The sequence below is a fragment of the Aythya ferina genome (genome assembly GCF_964211825.1).
Source record: "Aythya ferina genome assembly, chromosome: 10".
In the NCBI taxonomy this organism is placed as follows: Eukaryota; Metazoa; Chordata; class Aves; order Anseriformes; family Anatidae; genus Aythya; species Aythya ferina.
Genome location: NC_140306.1, coordinates 5,465,003 through 5,487,964, shown reverse-complemented (window position 1 = coordinate 5,487,964; position 22,962 = coordinate 5,465,003). Strand labels below are relative to the sequence as shown.

The 22,962-nt window shown below is 38.9% G+C and overlaps 1 protein-coding gene across 4 annotated transcripts in view; it reads left to right on the top strand.

The window, feature by feature from the left end:
* TAFA1 (TAFA chemokine like family member 1) overlaps positions 1-21,019 on the top strand; it is a 225,082-nt gene extending 204,063 nt beyond the window's left edge. For all 4 annotated transcript variants that reach the window (XM_084530374.1, XM_084530376.1, XM_084530375.1 and 1 more), the window contains 2 exons: positions 13,124-13,248; positions 17,510-21,019. In XM_084530374.1, the coding sequence (XP_084386500.1) occupies positions 13,124-13,248; positions 17,510-17,527 (143 nt within the window). In that variant the 3' untranslated portion in view covers positions 17,528-21,019. The remainder of the gene's footprint in view (positions 1-13,123; positions 13,249-17,509) is intronic.
* The last annotated feature ends 1,943 nt before the right edge of the window (positions 21,020-22,962 follow it).

The following is a 22,962-nucleotide window of genomic DNA, read 5'->3' as shown; positions in this document are numbered from 1 at the left end:
GTGGTTATACTAAATGTGGCACACAATCAAGCATGTGAGAGTATAATTACCCGTGCTCAATGTCTTCTGGGAGGAGCCATCAGTTTCCATCCTTGACTTTGAGATCACAGGTGCAGAGACTGAATTAATGAGCAGAAGAGGAGATATAGGTGTAGAGGAGAAGCCTGGAGCAAGTGAAACAAGAAATTGCTCGCACAGATGGATGTAGTGAGTGAGAAGTCAGACACTGTAAGCAGTCCTGGGAAGAACATCAATCCCACAACTGTATGGCAGATAAGCCTGAACAGTGCAAGGGGATTTCTTATCTGAGAGGACAGACACAAAATAAAATTGAGCAACAAATGGCAGCAGCAGGATAGCATAAACCTCCCTGGATAAACAGTTGAAATTCTTTTCCAGATGGGAGAAAACTTCAGGTCTGGAGTTGTTAGTTTTGCAGTACTGATTGCTGATGTGAAGACTTATTTCAGAGATATTCCCATCTTCTGAGTCCCAGACTCAGTGCACATGGTCATGTCCAGCTGTCAAAGTCATTACACATTACAAATGGCAGGTGCCAATCAGGACAGAAGTAGCTCTGCAGAATTTGGATAATGGATAATTAAATCAATTAAATAGAAAGAGATGTCCCAAGATGATCCCTTTCACTATGTACTTCTTTTTCTGTCACCATGTCCTGTGTTCAGGGAGTTCCTTGAGTCACGTGCCTGGATTTCTTGAGAACTTGGTAAGGTCACTTCACAGTCATGCAGAATAGACCAGGAGATGCTATTGCTGTGAAGCCTCAGACTGAGAATTCATGATGGCTGATAAAACCAAAGCACGTGTAAAGACGGAATCACCTCTATGAGGCGTGATAGTTCAGATTTGTTCCACGTACCCAGACTTCAGATTTTTCCCAACATTTGTCCAGTCACCTGCTTCTGTTCTCCATCCATCTTTTCCACTGCTAAAACAGAAAATCAGAGATCTTACTAGCATGAGGGCTGCAATGTAAGGGATTTACTAGCCAATTATCTTTCCTATATTGTCTACTTACAGGTGGTGACTGTTTAGGAAAAAAAAAAAAAAAAAAGCCATTTCAACCTCATGTTGTTTTCAAGCGCTTTAAAATATGAACATTTTAAAACTTGACCTAAAACAACTTCCTTTTCTGTTTGTTTGTCATTTTAGCGATTCTCAGTATCATTGTTTGGCTATTCATCTTTGGAGGGCTTCTGCTTGCAGACATTTTGCAACTGGCAGAGCTGAACATATTCTGCAAAACATTTTACGCTAATTCATGCTCAGATTTGTAAAAGAACTTGTGCTGGGCATGCTCAGGCTCCATTTACATTCATTTTGTATGAGCATTAATGAGATCAAGTAGAACAAGGACAGATGTTTGTGAAAAATAAAACGCTAAACTCCTATTTGTAGTGATGAGAACAGAGCTTGCGGCTTCATAGCTAAGCATCATCTGACCAGAGCATGCGTTGGATTCCTGGAGTATCTGGAGTCCAAGACTCACAGCTCCTTCCATATGGTTATTTTTCAAGCACACATCTTGTGTATTGCGCACATAAGAGATAATGATCCTTGTATAACTTCAGGATTATTCACCCCAAGGAAAGCAGAGTAAGGTCGTTTTATGTATTATTTGTAGCAAAGAGTTATAAGTGCAATCCAGGGACTCGCCCAAGGTTGGAGGGAAAAAAAAAAAAAAGAAAAGGAAAAGGGAAAGAAAAAAAAACCACTGTAAATGATAGTGAATTTTTGTCTTTTAAAATAATACACCTTAGAGTTAAATTGAATGAAGGTAAAAAGACACGAGCTGTGCCAATACCAACACGGCCATGAAATTTCAAGTGCCCATTACCAGACTTCTCAGCTCTATAAAATGTTTTGAAGTAAATAGGTATTATGAGCACTGAAGAAAAACATAATTTCAAAGAAAAGCTTCTCAGTTAAGGTCAGTTTAATATCCACTCATGAATTGCACTGTTTTTAATTCATGCTGATAAGCTTTTATAATTTAGTTACTTTTCTTATTCCAAGCATACTGAAGCAGTAATTAAGCTATGATATGAGATACAAAGTATTGTGTGCTCAATTCATCAATTTTTGTTCAACCTAACAGTTCTTGTTCCGATTGCACTGGCATTGTTGCGCTGAAATATCTCCAAATCTATCATGTCAAGATTATGCATGATGTAATTTGTAATAGTAGCTAGGGATTTGTTTACAAAAAACAAATGTTCCTTTAATCTTTAAAACAAAATTAGACTTGTCTTACATCTCAGAACAAAGAGATTTGCATGAATACAACACTTTTAATAAATGAGTAATTACCTTGTGGAGTGGCAGTTGGCTCATTTAACATAACCTTTGAAAACAGCTTCCTCCATACAGATTTTAAACAATGCCCTTCTGAGACACATTTTGAGAGCTGGATTGTGGAGGTTTAAGTGCTCTATAGGTTTATTATTTATACCACAGCAGCCCCCAGTTCATGCAAGAGAATTTGGACCGTGGCTTCTCTTCACAGCAGAGGTAATTGCAAGTTAACTGATCTACCTCTCCTAGAAATTTGCAGGCTCTGCTTTTTGGTACTGCCATGGATAAAGCTGCACACCATGTGCCAGACCATCACTAGGACAATAAAACCTGACTTTGTTTAGCATTTCAAATTGAATCATTCATACAATGAGAACATGGGGCACCCGACCTTTGCAGTGTGCATTTCTAGGTTGGTGGAGGTTTAATAACTCTCCTCCAGCTGTAAACCAGCCCATCATAAACATATTTCTGTGACTGTTTTGGCTGAGAATAAATGGTGTGTACAGGCAAAGCCAAAGGGATGCTTCCATCCTTTTCTGGAGAGCTCTGGGTCATCCATGGGTTATGCTCATCAGGGCTTTGCCCCCCACCACTTTACTTTGAAAATCAGACAGCCACACACCAACAGAAAACTAATGAAGACTGCATAAGTATCTTGGATAATAGCTCTGTGCATTTTTTTTTAGGCTGTAAGACACAACAGGCAGAATATTTGGGGGAAAGAGAACATATCAAGAATATATTATGAGGCATTAGGTCAAGTGCAGATGAACTTCAATACCTGAGAGGTGTTTTAATCACCAACCATGGACCAGTTAGGCAGCTTTACTGTGATTAGAGAGGAGAAATCATGTTCTTGGTGGGTGTTTGGGATGCAAGCATGACTGCACTGGCCAGTGCTTGTACTGGTGGGACTGGGAAGGACAAGAAGGTCCTTCTGGAGCCATGTCCTGCTGCTGTGCTCATGCCAGCACACGGCTGCTCATGTCCCAACCCTATCTTCGGATGGCTGCATCAGCCTGTTCAAAAGGATGAGGTCTCAGGCAAGGGTTCTCCTATAAAACCACAAACCTGAGTCACTAAAGTGATGGCTGAAATCCATGTTTAATCACACACATCAATGTATTGTTGAATCTGCCAGTGCTGCTCATCCCAGCAAGAGGCTTAGACCAACAGTGATACTCAGATGCTTTCAGGACATCAGGTTCTTGTAATGACCTCAAAATTATGAGGTGCATTCAGGAATTTTCCAGCTCTGATTATTAACCTCTTCCCATCCTTTTCAGGGGAAGATTAGAAGATAGCTTAATGTACTTCATGCTTTTTAGAAGTCTCTTTTTTTCAGAAAAATCTTGGAATCCAGATTATAGGAGAAACATCATCCTTTTACTATTCACACTGATCTCTGGCCATTGTGCCTTTGTTTCTTTTGCAATTTCTCCTGTCCTTGCATACTTTCAACAACATGTATATGTGTGACAACTCTTGTTTTATTACAAAGAGAGGCCTGGATCTCCAGCATTTTCAGCCTTAGGACTTTAAAGCACAGAAAACATAGGGTTTTTATTGGTTTGTTCATTTGTTCTTAACAGGAAATCCAGTGACAATATGATAGCTTGCATTTTAAAAATAAAATAATCACTTTTCACACAGGAAATCATATACAAAGCTTTTTTTTTTTTTCATCAACCAGAAGCACATATTTGTAGTGTGTGTTATTAATGTCTAGAAATTAAATGGAAACTATTTCCTTATGTATTTGTTTACAGGGATCTTCCACATGGACTGGAAACAAGAGATAAATACCACACAAGCAGCATACCAGATCTTAATTTCATAACTGATAACTATCCAATATATTATGTATGCTTTGTTATGTCTCATAAATGCATTATGTTTATATAATTTATTCGTTTTCAGTGTTCTTTCATGGCTTTGCTGCTAAGCTGTTTCTGGCACTTCATTCACACAAATTTCATGATACACTTTCACTCTTTGGAGCCCATCTTGCAGCTTTTCCCTTCCACCTCACTAAACCTGGCCTCCCAGGGCACAGGGAATTCACATTTGAGCAAACATCAAGTTTTACAGACACCAGATTTGGTTCAAAGCCCACAAAAACTAAGGAAGATTTTTTTTTCTCTCTCTTTTTTTTTTTCTTTTTTTTTTTTTTTCCAGTAACTGCTGGATCAGACCTTAAACACAGCTTATTGATTTCTAATGCAAAGACAGGCAATATTTGTTCCTCTCGGGTGCTCACTTCCACCATCATGAGAGACAAAGTCATAGTAATTATATCTTTGGTTCAACACCGTCATTTCCTGGCATTTATGATTGCGTGAGCAGACATCTCCACTGCAGCATCAGGACCACAACAACTCATCAGCCAGATTTAATTTAGGGCCCCTGCTGCCACCAGAGGAATAGCAATGGAAAGCCACCCACAGATGTCCGGGTACCCCCCCCCCCCCCATCTTCAACCCACAGCCAGGCTCTTCTTGTTCTGCATCTTCCATTTGCTCCATTAATGAATTATTATTAATGAAAAATTAACATTGCATGGAGGCATTTTTCTTCTTTGACAGCATGCCAGTCCTCAACCCTGGCCTGAGACATATGTGTGAATATTTATGAGCTGCTTCCTATTGTCTTTCCAGAAATGTATAATTATGCTGCAGTTCATTGGCATTTCATTAAATATATAACAATAAGATTAAGCATTTGCTAGGCTATCTAGAAGCAGTTCAAATAGGATGTAAATAATGCTGCTAAACTGCACAAATATTTTATCGGCTTTATCCTGCAGCAAGGGACAGAGTCAGTTCCAAACTTTGCAGTAAATAACAGCAATGGGTCTCCCTAACCTACAAAAGATCAGTTTTCCCCATATGGGTTTGGACAGGATCCTCAGTCACATACATTCATTCCAGCTCCCTGCAGGTGAGCATTTCATGTTTTCATTAGTCTCATTAGCACTCATTAGTGTCATCAGGTTGCTCTGAAGTGACCCACTCTCTTTGCAATGAGGTTATGTCAATCAGCAATAAACTCACATGCATAAAACTATAAATAAGGGTGGGTGACTCCACGCTTGCTTTAGATGTATGTTGCTGTGCACAACTTCAAGAATTACCAAGAAAAAAAGTACGATTGTGTCCTAGCACTCCAGAAAATCATAGAAAACATTATGTGCTTCTGTGGAGACAAATTTATCAATGATGATTTATTTCATCATTTCATTTCCTTCTTCTCTGGCACATATATCTACAGAAACCTGTTTTGTCAAGACTTTCTCTGTCTTTCATTCTAGAAATCAAGTTTCCAGATATGTTTCCAGATAAGTAATGCACAAAAGGCTCAGTTAAAACATCAGCTGTGATCTGTAACTGCCAGAGAAAAATATCAAGCACATATCTGAGCTAAGTGGCATGTGGAATAATAAATAAATATATATATATATACATATGTTTTGAGTACATTATTAGCAAGTGAGACCTGTCCTGGGGTGGGAGCCAGTTGTCAGGCTGTGTATTTTCCCAATTAGTGGATCATGCTGTAGTTGGGATTTCACTTGTGAGTATCTGAAACAAATCTGACTTCCCAAAATCTAGAAGTTAAAGGTTCCACGTGAGATCTCTGAGATGTACCTAACTCAGAAGATATTAAGTAATCCCTATAGTTTTCCTTAAAACTTGGATGTGTTTACCTGTGCACCTAAGCTGACAAAAAGAGCTTTTCCATCTGAACAGCTGTACACCCTTTTTAGGTACTCAGAGGAGTTAAGTACTGTCATTATTAATACGTTCCTGGAAGTAAAGATGCACATTCGCTTGCCATGAAGGTGCCACCCATGAGAAACCATGGCCCTGCCTCTGTTACAGATGCCCCTCAGCCATATGTTTGAGCAACATTTATTTCCAAAGGTGCAATGAGAGGGACACAGAAAAAATGACAAGCTGCAACATATAAGCCTCACAGACTGAGCAGCATGAGGACTAAAAATTCCCTTGCAAGCTCTGAGCTATTTTGGATGAAATCTGCTCTTTAGCAGACCATCTCTGAAAGTCATACATGTACTTAAAAACCTCCTGGCAGCAGACAGACATCACATAAATCTAATGTTATTTTTTTTATTATCATAGTACCTAGGAAGCTCTGCTATAATCCAAGACACCTTTCTTCTAGTTGTGAAATGCAGAAAAAAGGTCAGTCCCAAAGTGATGAAACTCAACAGGTCAGTAAGGACAGAGAGGAACATACAAGGAAACAATGCAAAAACACCTCTTCCTCTCAAGTAAATAATATTACAGATGGAAAGTTGGAACAGCAACAAGATGATTTACCCATAGTAACAGAGACAGTCAGAAGCAGAACCACGATTATAGAAGCCTCAGGAGTTTCTGATTCCCAGGCCATTAGCCAGCACTATCTCATAATGTTATGAGAGAAATTTACAACATTCATGTCTTTTTTTTTTTTTTTCAATTTACCTACCAATATGCCAACTGTTAGAAAATGGCAATGTGTTTTTTTTTCTCTAGTGAGCCTTCTCATGCTGTTGAATTTTGGTGGCTTATGCAGATCTTCAATGGAAATTGTTCAGGGACTCTTTAACTCTTATTTAACCTTTCATATTTTATGGGTATATTTAGTGCAGCCCACAGAGTTCTTCAGATACTTATCATGCCCTTAAAAATATCTTATTCTGGCTGCTGAATATACTGCAATGAAAAAGCAAGAAGTCTAGATGGGGAAAAAAATAAAAAAATAATAAAAAAAAAAAACATAAAAAACAAAAAGCTTAAATTCTCTGTAATACATTGTTCAAGAACCTGGAGAATGTTGCAAAGAAGTTTCTAAAAGAAAAAATTAATATGATCTTTCTTCTTTTTTTTTAATGTTTACTACAATTAAAACATATTAAATTAACTCCGCAAGACTGGATCTGAGGTAATTAGGAAATATGAGACATCACTTGCCAGACTGATTGCACTCTGCTTGTATGTTAAACTGGAGAAATGTCAGCTTTCCCAGCATTATTAGAGGTCTGTTATCAAAGTCTGCAAAGTATTACACTGGGTGAGCATTAGATTGATGCTTCTAAAATTGAGTAAGATTGAATTAAAGCAGGTAGTTTGATGGACTCCCAGTGGGAAACATCCTGTATTTCTCCTAGACAGTGTTATTCAACCCGAAATCTTGTTTTGGATTTTTATTCTTTAACCTATCAGACTACTGCTTTGCTACTCCCAGAGTAAATGGGATCTTAGTTGTTTATGAAATACACAGAGGACATGTTGTTTCACTCCGGTTTTCTCATCCTCCTAGAAAGTGTGTTCCCTCCCCTGTAGTTCATTCTGCACCCCATGACATCCCAATAAAATATGAGAAACTACATGTCTCATTTAATTCTCTGAGATTTTGTTTTCTAAGGAATAGGTGAGTACAGGGCTACAGATACAGATACTCCTATTCTAGCTTATACCAGGTTTAAAAAAAAAAAAAAAAAAAAAAAAGCCTGAAGTGTTTTACCTACCTCTGTGCTATTTCTATTGCCAAAAGTCTCCATCAGTGCAAGAGTCTCTCACGGGGAGTTTGAACTTTCCTTTAATCTAATCCATTTAGAAAATGACTTACAATTTATTGAATAAATTGGAGAAAATTGATATCTTTTCATTAGACTGACAAAGTCTTTTTCACTGCTGGCATCTGTGAAATATGTTCTCTATTTAAATTTTATTTATATCAATCTTCTCTGGTGGAAACTAGATTAAAATGGAATGCTTTACACTTACAGTAAAAACCTTCCCATCCTGAATGAGTGTCATACTGGTTCTGCAAACGATCTCTGTTTCTTATTCCTTGGAGTAACGCAATACCTATGATCAGGAGGAAGCACAGTCTAATCTCTCTATTCCTTTGTATTCTATTTCTAAATAAACAAAATGTGTATACTTTATCACAGGCAAAAAGAGATAGCTGCTGTGGCTTTGTGATGGCAAATGCAGAAGTAATCTTGGAGCATTTTCATACATAGCATGTTTCCTCTGAACTGTTGAAAAATGCATGATGAAACTTTGCTCTGTTTCATATTTCAGGGTGTTCCATAAACATGAATTAAATTTATATATTATTCTGTATTGTCATACTGTTGTATTGTTAAATATGATGTCTTTATACTTATTGTCATATATGTTTGTCATATTGTTAAAGCAATTTCCTAAATACAAAAGTAGATAAGTTAAAGGAGAATTGCATCTGTCAAAAAAATCTTCGCATTCTTTATACTCACTTGCACAGCAAACATCTGAGGCAAGTGCCTGCAAGTTTCTGAGCTGTGTGCACATTTTCTTCCAGACCTCCCTCTGCCCTGTTAATCACCTGTAAGAGAGCAGTCAGTTGCTGCTTTGAAGGACAGAATAACTGCAGTTTAATGCAAGAACTTGAAGATGAAGACTGAGAAATGTAAAACTCAGCAAGTTTGGGAGATTAAAAGAGCAAGGACGTTTTAATCAAATGAACTGTGTTTTTTGTTGTTGTTATTTTGTTGTTTAGTTTTGGTTTTGTTTTGTTTTGTTTTTTTTTCAAATATCTTTTGATTCAAGGGGAAGGTGATCGAATGGTTAATATTTCCTTATTAATTTGATCTCAGATTGGATGTAGGTGTTTGAGGGCATTCAAGTGCATTTTTATTGTGATGCTGTAATAGAATAATTTATCTATGAAATTTGAGGGGAAAATATCCCCAGTCAGCCCTCTTCACGCACCCAAGCTTTGTGCTACAGAGGATGCACAAGAACAAGTCAAAAAGCGGTCACTGCCCTTATGCAACCCACAAAGAATCTCATGAACTTTGCAGGCTGAAGCCCACTAAATTCAATCTAAGCAGAAAGTTCCCTGCAGCCATCTGGGTCTTTGGGCATTGTTTGGGAACAAATTCATTTTAAAATGTGATAGAATTGTGTAAACACTAGCAAACGTAACTTTCTGTTGCTCTTTCCCTATATGGAATCTGACTACCAGATCTCTTATCTGTTGTTTTATTTCTCTGATGGTATACATGAAGAGAAAATGCCATTTCAACTAAGTGTTTTTTTGTTTGTTTGTTTTGTCTGCAATTCATGCAAGCTAAACGCATCAAAAGTTAAATATTTTAATCAAAATTTTTCTATAGCTTCTCTAACAAAGGTGATAAAAATCCAGTGTGAATTGAACTGAAAAAAAAAAAAAAAAAAAAAAGGAAGGAAGAAGAAGGAAGAAGAAAGTTTCCTTTCTCCCCAGCTCCATTAGTTATGTGCTTAAAGTTTAATATTCTCATAAAAGATGCATTTTCTTGAAAAGAGCTTAGATATAAGCAATCCCTTATTTACACTAGCAGGAGCTGGGGAAAAATAACACAAACGAAGCAGGAGCAGTCAAGCCTCTTTTATATCATATCCTTTTTCTCTCCCCATGGCTGAGGGTATCTGTCTCAGTCAAATCAGCCTTGCATGAAAAAACTCTACACTTCGCGTATTCCCCAGACAGTGAGAAAGAACACAATGAAAACCGCTCCAAAATGTTACAAGCATCTAATTCAGAATGATGTGAGCGCTCACAGCCTGCAATGCCTGGTGACTAACAGGAGTCTGTAATTCTTGTCCACAATTAGCAACCTGGGTCACCAAGAAGCTCAGGTTTTTCATGATCCTGGAGATTTCAAATACAAACCATGCCAAGGGAAAGCACCTTAATTTTAACAAATCTCTCCCCACACGACCACCTCAGCACATCTCAGGGCGACATCACCTAAACAGAGTGAAACTGCATTGTACTCCCCAGAGAGGATGTTTTTTTTCTCTCCCTCCCCATACAGGTGTACCTAAGCTCAAACACAGCCACCTGTGATTCATTTTAAAGCTTTTGCCTGCCTCTTTGAACAGAGCTGGAGGTGTAAAACTTTGAAATCGAGCAGACCTCAAAGGAGCAGCAGCGCCCAGGAAGATAGCTGGTCCTAAAGATTAAAAGGCTTCTTAATAGAAGTGAAAACCTATAAACACAGGACTCAAAGGAAATAATTTTCATCTGGCTCTAGATGCCCCTGCCACAGCGTGGTGCTGAGGACAAGACCACAGTAAGCTTTGTAGTGCTTCAGACTTATAAAGAACTTTGCCCACTTACGTATTAGAAACAAATTGGTGCTTTTCATCTGCAAATGACCTCAGTTTTCCCTTTTAAAAAGGAGCCTTTTCCTCAGCCCAGCTGTACTGCTTAGGGAGCTGTGAGGGTGCTGGACCCTTGGGAGGGCTTTCTTGTGATTGTACCTGCACTGTGATCACAAATGGATCGGTACACTAAAAGCTGCATGCTGGTAGATGAAAGAGTTGACATCAGGGTTCAGCGCTCATTTTGTGTTTGATTTTTCTTTGGGGTCAATACCAGATGCTTGGGCTGAATTTAGGAACAACATCAATGAGGAGTTAGATCATTGTAATCACAATGAGCAGCACTGTTTCCCCACGCTGCCTGTCAGTGTGTTCTCCTATCTCTGAATACATTGCAACCTCTCTGTGCCAGGGAATTTAGTTTTGTGGACTTTAGCAACTAGCATCCTAGGATATTTCTCCACAGTTAGTAATGCTACAGCACTGCTACTAATAAATAAATATGATCATTGCTTTTGATTCCATATCATCAAATTCTCCTAAAGCACTCTGAGGATGCTCTGCTCTGATGCTTGCTGTGAGGGCCTGTATTTAGCAGGGTAGAGTTTTCAGTTTGCCCACTGCACAATCTATTATTAGAGTGCAGATTCAGCCTCATGTGCCTTTTCAAGCATAGCAAAGAGAGAAATCTCTTTTCTTCACTGTTAGCAGCATTAATGATAACCTTCTGAAAATTATGTGTGAATAGCATCATTACACTGCCTTGCAAGCGCAGGTGTAAAGGTTTTTTGTGTTCTACATATGGAGAAATGATATATTACATGATAAAAATGAGGCACAAGCTGTGAGAAGAAATAGGAGAGAAAAAACAGAGAGTTTAACTCGTTTGCTCCAACTTATTGACATCTTCATTCAGAACAAATGAGCTTGTAAAACCAAAATATTTACTGCCTGTGTTTCAAGTAAACCCAACAGGTGAAAAGTATATTCCTGTTGGGACAGCTATCCAGTGGGTCTGTTGGTATAATCACATACCAAGTGAAGGCCTATTTTAGATATATTAATTTGGACTCCAAAATTGGAGTGACCTTTTATTAGAGCTAATTAGCTCTAAAGAGATAGCTGGCCCGCCAATGTTGCTTCTCTTTCTGGTGTGTTTGTCCTAATGGGGCTGGATGCCCTCCAGTATGGCCCACTAAATGTGTTGACCACACGCTGCTCAGGTCAACTTGCTCAGCAAGTGGTTTTTCCAGCTTATATGGGGAACAGCGATTTCATGTTTTCAAAGGAAAATTTTATCACACTGTAAAAGAAATAAAACTAAAGTTTAGTCACAGTATACTTGACCTTCTTCACAGGACTTCCCACTCTATATTACTCATTTTTATTTCCCTCAGTTTACTACCAACTTTATGTAAAAAAAAAAAAAAAAAAAAAAAAAAAAAAATCCTTTCTGAGTATGTGACATGATTTAGTGTTTATTTAATCAATATAAATCATTTCATTCTGTTACATTCTTACCTAAAGGAAATGGTATTTGGCTTTCTTTGGGTACAAGCATGTGTATATAAGTCTCTGTGTTTCCTTAGGACTTCGTAAGCATAATCGGATTGCTGCTAGATAAAAAATAAATCAAGAATTTAATTATAAACTCTGAAATGTCCTTAAATCAATCCATGCACAAGGGGGCATTTTCCAGGGCTGAATGGTGTGATGCAAGGTAGTCTGCTGCTTCAAAGGTACTTTACAGGCTTGATGCAGCTATGAGGAGAGGTACAGAAGGGTTAAGCCTTTTTATCTGAATGAGTGTGGGAGAAGCTTTGACAGTTAGGCGTCACAAGTGCAACCATGAAATTAATTCTTGCCAGGGAAAACAAGTGACAGACAGAGACACTCAGTCCCCAAATATTTGCGATTTGCAAGGTCAGCTAAAGTTTATCAAAATCCCCAGAAAATAGTGCCATTAAGATACAGTTAAGTTTACGGACAGATACCAATTCCCAAGGAAAAAAATAAAATTTAATTTAAGATACACTCAAGGTTGTAAACATACATGCTGATTAAATTCAAACAAGATCCAAACACTGTTATTATTTAGAATGTTAAGCATTTGGAAATTGAAATCAACTGCTAAAGACAATATGGTTTCTATAAAATTCATAATCGCATTTCAACAAACTGAGATTCTCCTGCAGTTGAGTAATACCTTACCTTCTCTTTCTAGTTGTAGCACTCCCTGCTATGGGATATTGCAGAAGCTGAAAGTCTGTGTTCAAACAATTATGCACAGGTTTGTAGAAGAAAAAGCCACCTGTAGCAAAGCAGCCATTGATTCCAGTGTTCCTTGAGCTACAAGTCCTGAAGACCTGTAGAATATTTGGGGGGAAATCTATTTCAACTTATCTTGTTCTGTTACATACAAAAAAATCAGACTGGTCACTCACAGATTAGGCCTTTTGTGTAAGGAAGCTGTGTCAAGCAGTGCACTGTCCTGGACAATATTTGATGCAAAACAATTGATTAAATGTGAATTCCTTGCAACTAAATTTCAAATGAAGGGCTTAGATAATGCTCCTAAATAGAACATTGTCCCCTTGAGATATAATTTGATTATTATTTTCCTTATAACATTGCTGTGATCGTTGTCTTTTATCTTTTAGCTTCAATAGTGATTGGGAAATGGTGGTGTGAGATGGAGCCCTGCCTAGAAGGAGAGGAATGTAAGACGTTGCCTGACAATTCTGGATGGATGTGTGCAACTGGCAATAAAATCAAGACCACCAGAGTAAGTCGTCTTTCTGTCCACACCCGTGAGGTTTTAACAGGAAGAGGAGTTGATAGTGATCACCTACACCTACAGATGTAGCATCATGTCTGCTGTAAATGTCTCAAAGATCACTGCACACCTTCCCAGCCAGAAAATGCCTCTGATCTATTGAAAACTCTTGGACTCAGGCTGCTCAGCTGAATCTAGGGTTGGCAACCAGCAGCTTAGAGCTACTGAATCACCAGGTCACATTCTTATAGACATTGTCTATAAGACTGAGTCCCTTTCTGGTAGCTAAAAGGAAGAACATAAGATCTAAGGGATCTATTGGATCCTGTATGCATTCCTTGGCTGTCCCACGGCACATTTGTACTAGCAGCTGTGCAGGCACTTTGTAGCAAAAAATGGTGCTGAGGACTCAGCTCACTGTCTGCGTTTCAGGTCTTACTGCAAACTAGGTCTAGCCCTGTGTGCCCATCAGCAATTGGCACACATAAGGCTCACTGACTCCTGCAGTATAAATTCAACTTTTTGCCATGGAGGGTGGACTTGCTCAAAATATGCATTATTAACATATCTTCAAGATGTTAAAGATTCAGCTAAAACAGGCCAGCAGGTGACGGTGACTTTCACCATGCATTGCCAAGAAAATGCTGCAATATGGGTGCAAATAGCAAAGGTAGAATGTTAGGTGGCTAAGCTTCTTCCACTATGAAATTATCTTTGGGGAGGAGGCGGGGGGGAGATCTTTTCAAAAATATATTTTTTTTATTTTTTGCTTTTGTCAAATATTTCACAATCATTTACATAAAATGGCCACCTATACCTGTATTCAATAATTTTAATTAGATTGTTTTCACACCACGATTGAATTTTTTATACCGTTGTCTACTCAAACATATTTTGCATGAATGAATGCATCTTGGTTTTCAGTAAAGTGAAAAATACTTTTTGAAACCTACAGAATTTAAAAAGCAGAATATTCAAGATTTTATTTCCTGTTTATTAAAAAGTTCTACATACTCATATCTGGCTAGTAATTCATGGGAAATTTAGTGTCATGATTTCCTTTCTGCTCTGTTTTTCTGCAGTCTCAACTGTAATTATTTTTAACATTTTCCAGGCCTTTTGTTGAAGGAGATCTTACCCAAGCTGATCCCCATGGCTTCTGAATTCTTTTCTTTCCCTCCATGTGATTTATCCCATGGTGAATGATTTGTATTGCAACTTCACCTTCTCCTGGCACAGCTAATCTCACCACCACTTAAAATTGTGCCCTTCTTGTATGTGCCTTGCAATGCAATCAAAAAATACAGGAAAACTAACAAATTACTATATGACCTTTTCAGTGAGGCAACAGTTTTCTTGCTAAATTAGGGATTTAAAATGGAAGAAAAGGATATTAAAGAAGCAATAAAAAACATAAAGTATGTTATACTTTCTATTTAAATTACAATGCTGTGGTAGCTTTGCAGCCTGTCTGCAAGTTATATAATTTAGGAATTGCATTTGCTGTTTTTCTGTGAACTTATCCTACCCTTAACTCTCCCGATCATCATCATATAAAGTAGTTCTAGGAGATAGAGGTGATTGCTAGAAATTTAGCAGCTTCATTAATATGCAGATGTATGGTCCAATCTATTCAGTATGCATTATTGTATTTCATTTAAATTAAATACTTACAGAGAGAGTGCTCATAACTGAAAAAATATTTCTGTCATTTACCCACAGGAGTTATTTTAATTAGCTTGTGAGGGGAATACCTTATGGTGCTGCTTCCAGTAGAATTTTGCTTTGTTGCTTTAAAATATCATTACAGAGCCCAACTGACAAAGGCAACATGACATGATGAGCTGCGCAACTGTCTCTTGCATTTTCAAAGCAAAAAATCCTACTTCATAATCCCTGAAACTTTGCTTGAGTCCGTACTGCTGCGTCAAGTCGGGCAACATAAATATAAAATAATAGAAGCAATCAGATCCTGAAACAGGCATGTTTTTTCTTTGTTTTGTCATTTCAGATGGCATCAGAGAAAGAGATTACACTATAATCTGTACTGATCCCAATCCAGGCTGCAAGATTGGGCAATGTATGTCTAATTTATGTAGTTAAGGAAGTTAAGAAAGCAGAAGAAGCAACACAAATCAGTCATCATCCTAGATATATCTGTGGTGATTAGCCAAAAAAAGCTAGAGCAAGTCACCACAGGCTGTAAACTATTTTAATGAAGGCTTTTCCTTACACAAAATATATTTTTGTTGGGCAGCTGCTGTCCTGGCAAGGAAAACATTCACATTCATGACTCACAGGATTAAAATACCTATTATCTTCAAGGTCCACAGCATATCATGCATATCACATATAAGCATGTGTGTACATGTATGTGTATATGTATGTATGAATACATGTACACAGTGTGTGCAATTTTACAGTGTATTTCTATGTGATTGGTTCTGAGGAGTAATTAGTGTCAGAATTAATATTACTTTGGAGTGAGTAGTGTCAGCATGCGGACAGGAGATCCAGTGAAGGCTTTGCCAGCATAGCCTCCATCCCTTCCTTTTCATGCATTTATTCCTGGGCTTAGTCCTTCAATATAGCTCACTAATTAAGTTGTTAAAGCCAAAGATATAAAGCTCACAGCCCCTGTAAATTGATCTGTTTTCTATTGATAGTCAGAGAAGGTGACAAACACTGGAAAAAAATCATTTTTTAATTCTATTTTTGGAACCGTTTCAACCTTTTTTGAATCCCTTTTTTTTTTTTTAAGTATGTGAATTTCAAAGATTTCTATGAAAGTCTGGAGGTTTTTTTTCAGAGCAGTATGAGCACTTGGTTGGAGATCATGCCATGACATTTCAGGAGAGCAGCTGGCACCAGGGAGAAAGAGAACACATGGTCTCAGTCTGGATGTTGGGAGGTGGTGCCCACAAGCACACCTAAACAACTTGAGGACCAGACTTGCTGAAAAACACAAAAGCATGAATCTTCATTTATCCCATGTTTTGGGGCTTGCTGTCTGAGCAAGGGACTGCCCCACAAGCTCTTGACATGCAGCTGGTGCCGATGCACAGCCTTCTGTGAACCACTTTGCAGGGCCCTTGAGGAGCGCAGTGCTCCTCCCAGGGCTTTGTGCCCAGCCTGTGCGCACGGCAAAATGTGCTTTTTCAGTAATCCACACTAATAACACCTGGCATTCATATATGAGCCCTCCGAATGCTTCAACAAGCTGTTTTTCTGCTGATACCATGGAGGATGGAAATTAAAGCCTTCAGCATTTGAGGACTGGCACAGCAGCTCAGCTGGGAGCAGCCTCATGGCCTGCACCCTCCCTTGCAGCCCACCTTCCTTTCTTTAAAGAAAGGAAGAAGAAACCCTTCTATTTTTGCAATAACAGTCTCTATGATTAAGAGGTCAGTTCAAAGTAGTACAGCACAAAATAGTAAATATCTCTTGCCATGAGACTTACTGTAGCATTTCTTCATATCACCTAGTGCTTAGCTAATAATTTGTAGCCCCTATTATGCCTAAGCCTGCTCATATTCAAGTCAATATGAGTTTCATTGCTGACCTAATCATCTAGCAAAGTGTTGGACTCCTTCTGCCATTCATTTGCATGTATCAGTTTGGGAAAGCAATGGAAGCCTCTCCTCAGGAGAGCCATTTTTTGCTTCTAGTAGGTTGTTCTTAAAAACCCCTGGGTGGTGGTGTTTCCTCTTCAAGCCATTAGTGCACTCACTTAGATCAATTGTGGTGTTTGTCATGAAGGGAGATGGTTCCGCTCTCTGTTGGGCTACACAGGCCATCTTATCTCACCCGAGGTGAGAGGATGGAGTCGGTCAGACTTCCCAGTCTCTTACCTTGGTCATCTGGCATACCTTGTCCCTCTTGCAATGAGTAGGGAGGGGGGGGAGAGTAAATGAACCTGAAAGCGGTGCCCAGCCACATGTCCCAGCCTAGCAGGAGCTATCAGCATCACCCCAAGAAGGGGAAGATGGAAGGCTTTTGGCTTTATGCCCACAGCTGTGCCAGCATCTCCTGCACCACACACAAATCCAGGATCAGAGGCATGGGCAGGGGCTCCTTTGGGGCCTGCTTCTGTACACCCTTAAATCACTGTGGCCTCAGGAGCAGAGAGACACAAAATATAAAATTGAAATTTGATCTCAGCTATACAATGAGCAGGGCAAAGTGTTGCAAAGCTTAGGTCTTTTTTTTTTTTTTTCTTTCCTCCGCTGGCACATTTAAAATGACTGACTCTCACATTTTCTTACTGCAGATCCACCCGAGGACCTAACAGAGCGACGTCTGCACACAGGCAGTGAAAGCCCAGCTGATTTATGAGGACAAAATATCAAAAGTTGAAAACCATCTCAGCATTTACAAGCCAAATGGATTTCTTATTTGCACTCTGACTGTTTACCAGACAACAACAGTGGCTTTACTGTGTGAAAGAGAGTATTCTGTGGAAATAATGCCCCTGATTTTTGACAGCTGAAAAGAAAAATGAAGAAAATGGTTCCTTTGGTAAAGTTTCTGAGATTACGAAGTACAAACAACAGTATAAGTTTGGATCTACAATTTACTTTATACCACTTAAAGTATATATATATATATAGAAATATATATATATTAATATATGATATTTTGAAATAAAAGCCTCACTCTTCAAGAAATTGAATAGTACCACACTTTGCTGCAGCTGCTGTAATTTTTTTTTCTTTATTGTAATGGTCTGGAAGATCCCTACCTGTTTCAGAGAGAAATGTGGCAGTGAAGAGGCAAAGCAAACCTGCTGCGGTACAAGGACGCCTAAGAGCTACACGAATCCTATCGATGCAGCATCCAGAGCTTTCCATTCCCTTCAGTAGAATTTCAAGGGCATTTTGTTGTTCAACTTTGTGTTCTGGAGGCTTTTCCCCTTGTGCAATACTAGCATGCTGGCTTTGCTTCATAACCATACTTGATACTCGATTGATATATAACAATGATAATTCTATCCTCTTCCAAGAAAATATTTTTAGAGCTGTTAGATATTCTGTGGAGAAGAAATGGACAACTACTGAGTGAAGTACAGTATGTATTAAAAGTTTATTTGGCAGTTTGGTAGACTGTGAGCTCCCTTCTTATTAAAGATGTACTGTACGTACAATGTCTTCAGACTTTGTATAGCTCATAGAGACTGCAGTAAAATCCCAGTAACCAACTCCAAAGCTTTGCATTGTTGGCTCACTAATTCATTGAAACAACAACAAAGCTCTTTCTAGACTGAGATGCAAGAGGGCTTCTACATTTTTTTATTTTTTTTTTTATGAGTCAATTTGCAATTGGCGAACAAGCATTTTTAGCTTAAGAGAATGCCCCTGTGGACAGCTCAAGTGCACAGGCACACCCACTTTGCCTGGCTGTGTGCTTTGATCCCACAATAATGGTTTCTTTCAGTTTAATTTTAATGTTTCTCACTAAGGTGAATTCGGCTGAGATGAGATGATCTTCAGCAAGGATGCATCCACAGAGGCATTTAGCTACTAACCGTGAATACTCCTAGTGTTCACATTCCTAGCTCAGCTATTGCTGTTCACCATGCAGCCTGGCCCTTGTGTTGCTGAAGAAAGATCAAATCTGAGGGCTCAAATGTGCAAGCCTAGTTCACATTCCCAAGCACTTTTCTGAGCAGTTCAATTAGTTTCAGGGGGGTTATTCATGTGGAAAAGTGTCTTTCTTTCATGCATAAGTCTGCACAGCCCACCCTTCAATACACCTAATGCTACCAAATCAAAAAGGAATGTAGAAGCCTAGCACTCATTTTATCCAGTCGAGCTTCATTTCTTTAATAAGTCCAATTTTCTTTCAGCCCGCTTACCTGTCTCTCACAGGAGCCCTTCAGCCATGCTAATCACTTTTAATCCAATGCAGAGGAAGTGCTGCACTTCCCAACCCAGAATTGGTCAAAAATCTCTCACTAACTTACTTTCTCCTTAGGGGCAACCACTTCAGTCCCTGATGTTTCAAGAGGCAGAAATTTGTCACTGTAATTACATTGTGTGTTAAAGTAGCTACATGACATGTCACGCCATCCTCCATGCAGGCTTTCCGTGCTGGTCCCTGCCTGATGCTCACGGCAGAAATGGAGATGTTTCTTCCAAGTAGTTCTATTATTTAAAAAGATAACAGAGTGAAAAAGTACAGGGAAAAATCTTTTTCTCTTTTCTGCACACAGAAAAACTAGATAAAACAAGCCTCACCACCAGCTGCAGATCCTACCATATGGAGCCCAACCCCCACTGGCAGCGCCGCTGGTCAGGCCATGTATTTTCTGGCCACAGACATCTGCCTGAGCCACAGAAGATACCTGCACCCTGTTTTAGAGATGGTCTACCATGGATGCATGCCCCTAGTCCCATCCTCTCGATTTGGTGGGGACCACTGCCTGCCTCATTACCCAGTAACAGGTGTGCTCCCAAAATGAGATTGTCGAACCAACTCCAAACCCACCTGGCACAAATAAGGAGAAACTCTTTCCAAAAAAATCCTTAGCATTTCTTATTTTTGCTAGAACAGCACTTTGAAAGGACCCTCTAGAGCTAGGAATCCCTTGTTGCGCTAAGAGATATCCCCTGCTACCAGATAAGGGGGAATTAAAACCTAGAAAGTGTTACCATCCCTTTACCAATGGTCTCTGAATAGCTAAATGTCCATTCAAAATCTTATTAGCAGTCTTTGGAAAACTGGGCAGAAACTAAACTTGAGTTTCTTTATTTCCAGTCCAGTGATGCTCTAAATGATGACACCCACACAACAAACTAGCCCATGGCATCTTGTACCCTTTGGCAAATTCCAAGATATCACCATTGAGAGGTGTTTATCCCATAGCAGTGTATCCGACATGGCTCAGACCGTGAGCAGATAACAATGCTTATGCCTGTGTCTATGAAATACGCCTGTTAAGACTGGGAAATATTAGACTTGCTAAAATATGAGAAGGAAATGTTGTCATTTCCACAGTAAAGTTTCCTAAAGATGTTTATGAATCCTTTCTTTGCCAGTAGGCAGCCTCAAATATCACCACACCAAATTCAGTAAACATCTGCGTCTCTTTGAAGTTGCTGCAAAATCTGCTCATGAAGTGCAGCACTGAGAAATTGCTGTTTTAATTAAAATGTTTTAGAGGGGAATTAAGGCCTTTGCAGAAATAATGACTAATAAAACGTGAAGTCAAATTAAGAGCTGGATGCAGCTAACCTTCATTGTTTCAGTGAACCAAATTGAAAACAATAATAAAAATATTCAACCAGCCTGGAGTCACAATGATCATGTATTTCAGTGTTATGCACAGTGATACAGTGTGTAGAGGGAAGATATCATAGCTGCTTTTTCACCTTGGCCAGTGAAAACCCAATGTGTTCCAGTAGTGGAAAGAATGCGTCCCCTATTCTCATGGAAATGTGTTAGTCATGCTGTCCTCTGCACAATGTTAAAATATTTACATCAACAGAAGAGAAAGTTACTGTTTCTGGCAGAAGTCAAGACAAAAGGATGTAAAGGGGGGAAAAAAATCAAACATTTGTAAATGCCTCAAAGACAAACTTAGTTATATCAGTGTTTCTTCCTCAGATGTGTGAAACCAAGTTATGTAAATCAAAAATGTGAAAGTTGGAAAAAATACTGGGAAAAAAAAAAAAAAAAGTAGCTACCATCTGCCTATTGATTCAAAAAAAAAAAAAAAAAAATCTAGATTACATGTTTCTGTCCAAAAATCTCTAGTAATAAAAAGCTCAGTGTGGTATGATTTGATATTGCTTTTAATATGTTTCATGCTGTATGTAAAGAGAAATGCTCCATGGAGACAGTTGGGTGCTATGGCCAGTGGTTTTGAACAGGATGATGTGCACCAAAACCTGGTATTACAAAGAGAGGCCTGTGAAAAAAATACTGAAGGTGACTGATGTGGTTTATGATGAGTGATACTCCTATTAGACCTACTGATCAACCATTAACATAGTGTGCAGATATTTTCAGCAGTGTATTGCTTGTATATTTCCCTATTCTAAACTGATTAGCTCTGTTCCAAACTCTCCTCACTTGCCACCAGTATTGCATTACTCATGTTCACTTTGTCAGAGGAAAGCAGTACTTTTCCCATTCACTGTATGGTCAAATATAATTATAAATGATAGAGGAGCTGTGGAAGAGATAAACCTACCTTGGCTTCAAAGCATATCCATTTCATCTGAAGGTGGCAGTCTTTGTTACTCTTTTAGTGACAGGATGAATATTGTGTCCTAATGTGAGCTTCTCTTATTTCACTACCTCAGTTACATCCCAGCAAGCAGGTTTTAGAGCTTGCCTGACAAAGAAATGGGTCATGCTTCTTTGCTTGGTATTCTACTTTTTTTCTTTTTTTTTTTTGTCAGAGAGAAATAGAAATACATTCCCCAAATAATCTTTCAGGTAGACAGAAGGGGATGTGTGTAAAGGGCAGTTGGTTTAAGGCTGTCAACACTTTTTCTAGTTCACCGGTTTGAATTCGGATCATAGGCCTGACACATATTTATGGTGTCTTCTCCAAAATACTCACACAGTCAAAACACTTAACTCTGCAAATATTTATACTTTATACAACTGTGCCGCTCTGAGGAAAAGAAACCGAATCCTCTGCTTTGCAGTAGGGAACTGAGACTCACAAGACTTGAGACCTGCCCGAGTTTACACTTTTTTAATTGCAACAGAACCAGCAGTAGAATTGAGGACTCCCAGATTCTGGGCCAGCATCACAGACGGTTCATCCAAAGTTCGCATCAGTGAAACTTCACGGGCAGCAGGCCCTGGCTTTCAGCTTGGGTCACAGGGGGCAGAATTAGGGTGCCTGCAGTCAAGTGTAGACAATCGTGTGCAAATGCCAGCACTTCAAGCCACACAGCTTGAAGGTGACTTCCTTCAGCTGAGATTTGCGAACTACTCATGCATGAAAGACCACCACTAGACCTGCTCCAACATCTCCTGCTCCCATAGGGACAGTGACATAGTCCTACCCTGGTTTGATTTTATGGTTCCTGAACAGAAGCTGCTGAGAGTGCCAGAACCAGACAACAAAAAGCACAAATAACATACTCAACAGAAAAATGTGAGCATCACCACTGGGGAAGAAGATGCTACACACAGAAACTAAGTCATGGAAGTAACATCTTTATTTTTGATATATTCATCTGTGGGAACACTTGGCACATCTTAAATATATATATATATATATATTATTATTGTTGTTGCTTGACAAGTACCCCTAAATCTAGAATGAAACTCAGAAAGGTACAGAGGTCCTTCCCACATCACAGGCCTGGGAATGGCGTCTTTTCCTCCAACACTCAGTGTCAGTTTATTTTTGTTTTCCCACCAATGAGCAATGTGGTTGAATTTGTATGACCATTAAAAATAGACATGTTTGAGCATCAGGTTATTGACCTGCTGCTGATCATTTCTCATCTGCTTTCTTTGTCAGATGGCTGTCCTTGATTCAGTTAGAAATGAGATCTAGAGGCCCGCCTAAATTTGAAGCAAACTACCTATGACCTAAAATATTGCTGAGGGGAACGTGCAATTTCTTCCTCCCACCTGCCATTCCTCTTCATTTCCTATTTCATTTCATTTTCATTTCATCTCATCCCCTCTCTTTCACACCACTTAATTATTTTCATCCATCTCTATTAGTCCTTTTCCACTGGTACTACCCCACAA